Here is a 10,542-nt window from a genome sequence, read left to right on the forward strand (position 1 = left end):
CTTTAGTGTGGCTGATTCCTCCATCGGAATATATTGTTGAGAGTCATCTGCGTAGCAATGGAAACTGATATTATACTTGCGAATAATATCACCAAATGGCATGCAAATGCTGAAAAGAAGAGGGCCAAGTACTGAAACCGGCAAACACCACAGGTAACACTGAAGGGCTCAGATGTCATTTCACTATATTTAACACAGTGCGTCCTATCTGAGAGGTAGGATCTGAACCATAAGAGGACGGTTCCTGAGAGACCAATCCATTTTTACAACCGTTCTAGTAAGATATTATGGTCCACAGTGTCAAAGGAAGCACTAAGGTCCAGCAGCAGCAAGAGGGATGAAGTGCCGGAGTCCATTGCCTATAAAAGATCATTGGTTACCTTAATTAGGGCTGTCTCGGTAGAGTGGTTAGCCCTGAATCCAAATTGCTTGGATTAAAAAAGATTGTTCTCGGATATAAAATAATTCAGCTGCTGTGCCACAACTTTTTCAAGTACCGTATTTTCCCCACTATAAGGCGCACATAAAATCTGACTTTTTTTAAAAAAAAAAAGCTGACTATGCGCCTTATATATGGATCAATATTGAATTGCAAGGTCTTGCAACTAAGATAAGCAGCCACTGACTCCATTTTTCGCATAGAAGAAGTGCGCTGTGCGTACTGGGAAATATTAAACGATTTTCTTTTATTTGTGCGTTTGTATAAAGACCCTGAAATGGCTCCTATTAAGAGACACGCTTACAATGCAGAGTTTAAACTCAAGGCGTTCAGTCACGCAGTAGAACACGGAAATAGAGCAGCAACAAGTGGAGGAAGCATGAGGATAAGCTGCACCAAGTAAGGAAGACCAAACAAAGTTTCCGTGGCAATAAAAGCGAGATGGCTACAGTTAGAGGACAAACTTGAACAATGGGTTGTTGAACAAAGAGCAGCAAGTAGAAGTGTCAGTACAATAACTATTCGAATGAAGGCAACAGTGCTGGCACAGGAACTTAACATTAAAGAATTCAGAGGTGGTCCTACTTGATGTGTGTTTACGTTTTACATTTTATAGTTATTATGTTATTGCTTTATTGTTATTTTTTTGCACTCGTTGTTTTTGCACATTACGAGTATATTGCGATTGCACTAACGTTTACTTTACCATGACAGTATCAGACGTTTTTTTGCGTGTTGATTAAATGGAGGAAAAGTAATATGTTATGCCTTGCTGTTGTTCAAAGATGTGTCACGAAAATGCTTTACCTCAGAGAAAATAATAAAACAGCTGTTTATTTATTTTGGGAGTGAATGAAGATTGTGGAAAGCTTGTTTGTTGTTTATTAATAAAGTTTGACTGACCTATCTGACTGTTTTGTTGACTTTCCCTTTAGCGCGGCACCATCTAACGGTTGCATAACGTAACTACATCCTCTACTGTAGCCAAGTCAAGTCACATTTATTTATATAGCCCTTAATCACAAAAATGTCTCGAAGGACTGCACAGGATTACAATTACAAAATTGCACTATTACCTGATCTTAAACCAGCATGCACTTATAGCGCCTTATAATGCGCTGCGCCTTATGTATGGAAAAAGTTTAAAAATATATCATTCATTGAAGGTGTGCCTTATAACACGGAGCGCCTTATAGTGCGGAAAATACGGTACTTTAGAAAGAAACAGTAGGTTTGACACAGGGCTATAATTACATAAGCTTTCTGAATCAAGGTTGGGTTATTTCAGTGTAGGTTTAACAACAGTGGACTTAAAAGCCGCTGGAACTACACCTGAGGGGAGTGATACGTTTATAATATTTAGAACTGAAGGTACAAGGACCCTCAAAAGACTCTTAATCAGTGAACCCGGAAGCGGGTCAAAATGGCAAGTAGTCGGTTTGGCCGTATTCACCACCTGCTTGATTGTCAAGTGACAGATCACTAAATTGGGAAAAAAAATTCCTGGACAGCCACCCTGTCACGCATCTATAGATTTCAGCCCTTTAATATGTGATGTATTAACATTGTCTCTAGAAATTTCTTCCCTTATGCATTGAATCTTTGAAAAAAAAAAAAAAAACACAGCAAACGGCAAACAGAAGATATGGTTTCAAACGTTCGTAAAACACAAATGTTCCATACGTTAACAGTCAAAAAGGCCTTACCACCTTTTGTTTTTTTGTTAAATATTTGCTTCTTATATTTTACAACATGCTGACTGTATATTCCATGCACAAAAACCAAGACCAACTGATTCCGTAAAAAAAAAAAAAAAAATCAAAAAATAAAACTAAAATGTGTACTTTTTAGACATTGAATACTTTCAAGTATAATTGAAGTTATGAAATCACAATGACACTCGGATTAAAATAAATCTAGTATGGAAAACAGAGACAAAAAATTAAATGCCCATAGGCTTCACATGCCATTTATCATTATTTCAAGTGCACATCCGTGATAAACTATTCATATAAATTGACGTTGCGTCGATGAATAACCTTGGTCAGCATCCAGTCAGTGTGACTTTATACAATTAAGGGTTATACGAATAAACATGACTCAACATGATGCCTTTATTACAGGTAAAAGGAGTATACATTGTAGGTTTATTTAATCACAATCATATTTAAAATGAAAGTAGGAAAAAAATATCTTGATTTCAGGATGTCAGAATAATTGGCAAAAATAAAAACAGAAGACATTTAGAAAGTACTTCCTAAGGGACATCATTATGCAAAATAATGCAAGGATAGTATAGTCGTTATTATTACACAAAATTCAATTGTACATTAGAATTCCTTAAAAGGATAGAATCCACAATACCAGTATAATTTAATGAACCATTTACAAATCTAGCATAATTATGTATGTATGTATGTATATACCGTATCTTAACCATAAGGCCCATATAAGTCTCAGATTGGCTTCAAATTGTGCTGCGCTCCCTTTTGTACAGTGCGCCCGTGTAGTAAAGCGGCGGATGTAGCCGAGGACACGATGTGGCTCCCATTCACACTGCGGAGCTAAATGCCCAATTCCAAATTTTTGGGTAATATCTGATGTTTTGTGAGATCGTTCTCTTTTGAAACTAAAAATGAAATGTATGCGATCTCCTGTGACATCTATGCGTCTACATAACTAGCGCACGGAAGAGGACACGTGACATCACATGCAGTGCTCATGGAAGCATAGCAATTTGATTTATTGTGCAACCAGAGGATGAACAGAGTTGTCCCCCCAAAGGGGGAAAATTCTTGCAAGCGAAAGGCACCCGCGGCCTATTGTACAATGTAGTGTTAAATACATAAATAGAACCAGCTACAGACAATGCACCTTTTAACACAGTGCGTCCTGTTATTAAAATACCGTATGTAAATACATATCACACACAAACATATCCAGCCATCAATCATCTGCACTACCTATCCACACTAGGGTCGCAGGGGTGCGAGATCCCATCCTAATTATTTTCAGGCAGCAACACAAATATATACACACATATAAGGTTTATACTTATCAATTACATCAAGAGTCCACAAATCTGTTCATTCAGTGGTAGATTCTTGAATGTAAATGCAAGAAATGAAATCATATCGTATTTTCACCAGCACACGTGTAACCCTTGAGCTCTGGCCTAATTTGAGAATTTTAGCGTGCAAGCCTAGCAGGAAAAAGGCTTCTCACCAGGGTGGGTTCTTGTGTGCTTTTTTAAAGCATGTTTCCAGGTAAATTTTCTACCGCAAATTGTGCAGGCAAAAGGCTTTTCACCCGTGTGGATTCTTGTATGTACTTCTAAGTGTACTTTCTGTCTGAAATTTTCACCACAAACAGAGCATGCATAAGGCTTCTCATCAGTGTGAATTCTTGTGTGATTTTTTAAGGTTGAACTCTGAGTAAATCTTTTACCGCAAAATAAGCATGGAAAAGACTTCTCAGCAGTGTGGGTTCTTGTGTGGATTTTTAAATTTTCACTGTGAGTGAATTTTCGACCACAAATTGAGCAGGAAAAAGGCTTCTCACCAGTGTGGGTTCTCGTGTGTATTTTTAAATGTGCCTTCTGTCTGAATTCTCGACCACAAATTGAACAGGAAAAAGGCTTCTCACCAGTGTGGGTTCTTGTATGTGATTTTAAGTGTGACTTCTGCCTAAAATGTTGACCACAAATTGAGCAAGAAAAGGGCTTCTCATCAGTGTGGATTCTTGTGTGTTTTTTTAAGTCCCTTTTCAGGCCGAATCTTTGACCGCAAACGGAGCAGGGAAAAGGCTTCTCACCAGCGTGAACTACCATATGCATCTTCAAATGACACTCGAGTCCAAACGTTTTTCCACACTGAGAACACTTCTTATCACCTTCTGACCCGTCATCGCCATCAGTGTGTGCAGAGCTAGATGCGTCGCCATCATCAGTTTCCATGTGACGATGGGAGGTGCTGCATGTAGGCTCCTGCAGGTTATTCTCTACTTGCTGACCTTGATATCCGGCGGTTGAACAGACCCCCCCCACGAGCAACTCTGTGAACTCTTCCTCCTCTTTGACATAAACAAGATCCACCTCCTCCTCTTTCATGCTGGGAAACTGTGGTTTGGGCTGCACAGGAGAGAGGAATGTTTCACTATCATCTGTGGGACACAAGACACACGTGGTTATGTATCATCCAAAATACACAACAAAATACAAAAATCGACAAAATGAATACATGTATTAATAGATTGCATTTATGTCATATAAGGGTGTTCCATGTTTCATGTCCTGGCCACCCACATCTCAAACCATGCAATTTATTTTAGTAGGAACAAGCATAATGGCCTCGCGCTGCTGGGTATTCTACTTGGCCGAGGTCAGCTCAGTAGCCTAGATGGTCGGGTGCCTGCTTTGAGACTGGGAGGTCGCTGGTTCGCGCCTCGGCCGAGTCATACCTAAGACTTATAACATTGGTAAATGGCGGCGCCCTCTGTTGGCTGTGGCTGCATCGGCTCGCTACAACGGGTCAGGTGTATCGACATTTCGTTCTGTGTACATTGTTACACAGAATGACAATACAAGGAAATTATTATTGTTGGGCCCGTGGTTTGTTAAAAAAGCTAGGAAACCACTAGGGAGTGCCAAAGAGCCGCTTGAACACAAAAGTAGATGCTGATTGATTTAGTTATTTATGAGGGGTGACTTGACACGAAACCATGCTAAAATACTCACAGAGGTCTCAAGTAAAGCAGTGTAAGATTTATTAAATGTAAGTGCAAGACATGAAATCATATCAAGCGGAGTGATCAATGGTATTTTAACCAGCACATGTGTGACCCTAAGCTCTGGCCTTAATTGAGAATCTTAGCCTGTAAACTGAGCAGGCAAAACGCTTCTCACCAGTGCGGATTCTGGAGTGCTTTCTTTTAAGTGTTCCGTACAGCTGAATCTTTTCCTGCAAAATGACCAGTAAAGAGGCTTCTCAACACTGATTACTTGTATTGTATTTTAACCCTTGGATAAATGACCTAGCAGTACATACTCTTTAATTAGTCGAGTTCAAAATTAGTGAGGAAAAAATAAAATTGAAATGGCATCACGTCAATGACATGTTTTATGAGGAATACCCGGAATATGTCAATATTACAACTTTTTATATTTCGGAAGATTTTGAAAAATAACCCATACGGGCAGCACGGCGGCGCAGTGGTTAGCGCGTGTGCGGCACAGTTCTGAGGTCGTGAGAACCTCCTGCGTGGGTTCAAATCCAGCTCCGGGCCTTACTGTGCGAAATTTGTATGTTCTCCCCGTGCTTGCGTGGGTTTCCTCCGGGCACTCCGGTTTCCTCCCACATTCCAAAGACATGCATTTCAGGTGAATTGGCCGGTCCAAATTGTCCCTTGGTGTTAGTGAGCGAGTGAGTTGTCTGTCCCCGTGTGCCCTGCGATTTCTGGGTGTCCCCTGCCCACTGCCGATGATTGCTGGGATGGGCTCCAGCACCCCCGTGACCCTACTGAGGATAAGCAGTGCAGCTGATGAGATGAGATAACCCATACGGTCATTTTTTACCCTTACTTGAATGAATTTTAAAGTGTGCCTTCTGTCTGAATTTTTCACAAGAAATTGAACAGGAAAAAGTCTTCTTGCCAGTCTTTTTTTTTTTATGTGATTTGAGACTGAATCTTTGACCGCAAACTGAGCAGGAAAAAGCCTTCCCAACAGTGAACTACCATATACAACTTCAAGTGATACTTGAATTGTAACATTTCCCAACATTGAGAACACTTGTTGTCACCTTCGGACTGCTCATCATCATCATCAGTGTGTGCAGAGTCAAATGTGTCAGCATATATTTTCACGTGTTGACGGGAGCTGCTGTTTGGAGGCTCCTGCCAGTTTTCTTCATGTTTAACCTGATTCTCAGTAGTTAAACAGGGATCAGTCACGGGCAACTCTGTGAAATGATCTTCATCTTTAACACAAACAGGCTCCACATCCTCCTCCTTTTTAATGCCGGTAAACTCTACTTTCTGCCAAACAGGAGGAAGGAATTCTTCACTGACATCTGTGAAACACAAGACACACATGGTTTTGTCTCATTCAAAATACCGAAATAATGGGTTTGTAAATGGGACAGTGTCTGCATTTGTTTCCTACGCAGCAAGAAATAAACTATGAAATATAAGACTACAAAAAAAATCAAGAAACACATGATTTCTGAACAGCACGGGAAGTATAAATTCAAATATTTACAGATGTACGAAAAAGATCAAATCAAAACAACTTTTAAAATGTAACACAGTATATCACAAAAGTGAGTACATCCCTCATATTTCTGCAGATTTCATTATATTTGAAAGAACATCACTGAAGAAACATTGCTTTGGCACAACGAAAAGAAATATGTAAACAAAAGCCATGGCCTAATGGAAAGATATTGTCTGATCTGATAAGAAAAAGATTAATTTATTTGGTTCCGATGATGTGGAGGCAACGAGTTGAAGAGTACAAACATGTTTGTGTTGTGCCTCAAGTAAAGTATGGTTTTGATAATGTAATCGTTTGCGGCTGCATGAGTGCAATTGGAATTGGGGATTTGCAAATACATTAGGGAAACACAAACTCAAGCATGTACTGTGAATGCATGGAAAAAGCGTGCCAAGTGAATGACCTTTTACATTTTCTTGTTATCCTTCATTTGTTGTGGTGGTGGTTATTGTTGTATTATGAACTGTTCTTTGTTAATAAAACTTTATACAGAAACTGTATCTTTTGCATTTCTTTAGCCTTATATCGTGTGTGGCTTATTTAGAAATATTAACTGAACAATAGTGTACTTGCAGGGCAGTTGCAGTATATTTTAATGGGAGCTTGGTTGCAATTGATAACCTTAAAACGGATTGATTCCGTTTCAATTCATTTAAGGCCAAAAATATTTTACCACGTCACTGCTGGAATAAGTATATGGTTGAGCGAGGTACCACTCATGCCACTCAAGCTCATGCTACTCGACGGGGTTAGGGTAGCCAAGATGGTCGCTCATTGTGAAATGCAGTATGGCGATATCATTACGGTCTCCTCCAGATTGCATTTACTAATAAAAGTAGTTAATATGATGTCAATGATATTATTTGGAAGGTTACAAAACTAGGTAATGAATGACCAACCTTTCCTGTTAACACAACTCGAAGCTGCTTGCAAACAGCCATTTTGTAGCGGTAACTCGATCTCCATTTTGGGACTTCGAAGCTTCTTTTGGAGACTCCTTTCCCACTCTCGCAAGTTACAAGCACCCGTTAAATGTTCTCCCGAGTCTAAAAGCGCCTATCCACACGGTTGGATCAGGAAAAACGGTGGCAAGATATTAGTCTCGCCCTGTGCGCATTCTTGCCTACATTTAAGACCAGATCTAAAAATCAGACGCTAGAAGGCAGTGCACGACCATGGTAGCAATTGTAGAGTCGGGATGGGAATTCCGTCTCTTTTTAGTGAATGGGCTTTTTGAGCTCGGCTCACTAAAAATATTCAGCTCTTTCAGCTCCCAATCATTTTCAAAAAATGTTTTTGTAAATAATTTATTACCAACATAAATATAATATTATGAACTGAATTAATTCATTTTGATCAATTTAAAGCCCCATGTGTCAAAAAACAGGGCGGGAAGCAGGAAGTTGGAACTCATTTACGTAGACGATCTGTCACTTTAATTGAGAAAGAAAAGTTGTTCAAAACACAAACGGACCAAAAACAAAACAAAGCAGGCTCAAATGCAGGCAAAACTACAGACTAGGCATTTAACGGGATTACACAGAACTTGCAGGAATCTCTCAGAATGTCACACTGAAGTGCAACAAAGTCCAACAAGCACAACAAGAATAAATAGGTATCAAACAGGCATGAACAGGTTTTCAACAAGGGTAAACAACGATCTGGCCAAGGGCAGTTCCAAAAGGCACGTTTAAGTACCCATAGGAGTAATCAGGAAATGCAGGTCAGCCGGTGTCAAAGGGCTGGGCCTGCTGGGCGCCATGACAACCGTGGAGGACATGACAGAACCCCCCCTTCAATGGACAGCTCCTGAGGTCCCAAAAAGAAACAAATACTACACCCTCCAGAATGGGTTGACGCTCCCGAAGAGGATCACCCCACTGCCTCCCCCAAAAACGCAGGAACGGGTAGAGGCAGGGCCGGCAGGCGGACGAATAGGAGCGGCGAGTCGGACTCAGACGGGTCAGACGTTGCAGGAGAGTCGAACGGGCGAGTTGAAGAGTCGTAATGGCAGGCAGACGTATCGGGGTGGCAAGCAGACGAGTCGGACCAGTGGGTAGAAGAATCAGACAGGCGGACAGGGGAATCAGGCAAGCAGGCGGGAACCTCAGACAGATTGGGCGTTGCAGGAGAGTCGAACGGGTGAGTCGAAGAGTCGGAAAGGCAGGCAGACGAGTCGGAGTGGTGAGAAGAAGAATCAGACGTGCGGACGGGTGAAACAGGCAGGCAGACAGGTCAACAAGCAGGCATGGCAGCCGGACATCGGGACAGGCGGACGGGCGGATCTTGAGACTGGTGGGAAGGCAGGCGGACGGGCGGCCGTCGAGACAGGCGGAAGGACGGACCTCAAGACCAGTGGGAAGGCAGGCGGACGGGCGGCCGTCGAGACAGGCGGAAGGACGGACCTCAAGCCCGATGGGAAGGCAGGCGTCAAGACAGGTGGAAGGACGGACCTCGAGACCGGTGGGAAGGCAGGCGGACTGACGGACGAACGTCGAGACAGGCTGGCGTTGAAGTCGACGGGGACCCCGGACAGCTCGTCGCCAAGTCTTTCCGGAAACCCCATTCGCGGCACAGCAATTGCCACGACGGGCGGGGCTGGGGTTAGAGTGGGCAGGAAAGGTGACAACAAGGCCGTAGAAGGAGTCCCGGGAGGCGGGGCCGTTGCCGATAGTCGACGCGACAGCTCAGTGAGCTGATCTAATTGCTCCTGCTGGCGTCGCATGTTTTGTAGATTTTTCTGGAACAGCAGTTGAAGGGTGGCGACGCCACAGGACAATCGCCAGACAGCGCCCAACTACTGTAGAGCGTAGGGTTTCTCCAGCTCCCCCCAAATTGTGTTGGGATCATTCGCTGAGTTCTCATTTGATGGCCAGATTGTTCTGTCATGACACGGAACGAGACTGTCTTGAAACGGGTCAAGAAGCAGGAAGTTAGAACTCATTTGCCTAGACAATCTGTCACTTTAATTGAGAAAAAAAAGTTGTCCAACACACAAACGGACCAAAAACAAAACACAGCAGGCTCAAATGCAGGCAAAACTACAGACTAGGCATTTAACGAGATTAAACAGAACTTGCAGGAGTATCTCAGAATGTTACACCGAAATGCAACAAAGTCCAACAAGCACAACAAGAACAAACAGGTATCAAACAGGAATGAACAGGTTTTCAACAAGGGTAAAAAACGATCTGGCCAAGGGCAGTTCCAAAAGGCATGTTTAAGTACCCATAGGAGTAATCAGGAAATGCAGGTCAACCGGTGTCAAGGGGCGGGGCCAGCTGGGCACCATGACGACCGTGCAGGACATGACACCATGTTCCTTAATAAACACATGGACATTGACAAATGTAATATCACCCAGAGTGACTCAAAAAATCATTTGTCATTCTTGACCCCAATCCGTCCTTTCAAACACACGTGAAGAATATTACTAGAATAGCTTTCTTCCATCTTCGCAACATGGCAAAAATTCGTCCTATGCTGTCTCAGTCAGATGCGGAAATTAGAATTATCGCGTTTGTTACTTCCCGTCTCGATTACTGTAATGCACTACTCTACGGTCTCCCGAAGTCCAAAATCAAGAGCATTCAGCTGGTACAAAATGCTGCAGCGAGGCTTTTAACCAAGACAAGAAAGTTTGATCACTTTACCCCGATTTTAGTTAACCTGCATTGGCTCCCTATTAGTTTAAGATATGAATTTAAGGTTCTGTTAGTAGGATACAAAATAATTTCCCCCTATGTCCCGGTCTGGAGCATTCGCTCTGAAAATGCTGGTCTACTAGTGATCCCAAGAACCAAGGAGAGATTTGCAGGTTCAAGCGCATTCT

The 10,542-nt window shown here is 42.2% G+C and overlaps 1 protein-coding gene across 1 annotated transcript; it reads right to left on the reverse strand.

Annotated features, from left to right (window-relative positions):
- Nucleotides 1-2,539: 2,539 nt before the first annotated feature.
- Nucleotides 2,540-7,902, reverse strand: LOC148351177 (uncharacterized). Its single transcript, XM_088320313.1, has 3 exons — nucleotides 7,610-7,902; nucleotides 6,238-6,507; nucleotides 2,540-4,600 (listed from the first exon to the last, which is right to left on the reverse strand). Exons 1-3 carry the CDS (start codon nucleotides 7,674-7,676, stop codon nucleotides 3,642-3,644), a joined length of 1,296 nt encoding a protein of 431 aa, XP_088176439.1. The 5' UTR covers nucleotides 7,677-7,902; the 3' UTR covers nucleotides 2,540-3,641.
- Nucleotides 7,903-10,542: the final 2,640 nt, after the last annotated feature.

The sequence above is a fragment of the Urocampus carinirostris genome, chromosome 16 (genome assembly GCF_059441175.1).
Source record: "Urocampus carinirostris isolate Australia breed hairy pipefish chromosome 16, RoL_Ucar_1.0, whole genome shotgun sequence".
Lineage (NCBI taxonomy): Eukaryota > Metazoa > Chordata > Actinopteri > Syngnathiformes > Syngnathidae > Urocampus > Urocampus carinirostris.

Excerpts from the sequence above, each read along its gene's own strand:
- LOC148351177 (XM_088320313.1), bottom strand. The coding sequence starts at position 7,676 with ATGGAGATCGAGTTACCGCTACAAAATGGCTGTTTGCAAGCAGCTTCG. Across the intron at positions 6,508-7,609 it reads GAGTTGTGTTAACAGGAAAG|ATGTCAGTGAAGAATTCCTT; the intron begins GTTGGTCATTCA and ends TGTGTTTCACAG. Across the intron at positions 4,601-6,237 it reads TGATGATGAGCAGTCCGAAG|ATGATAGTGAAACATTCCTC; the intron begins GTGACAACAAGT and ends TGTGTCCCACAG.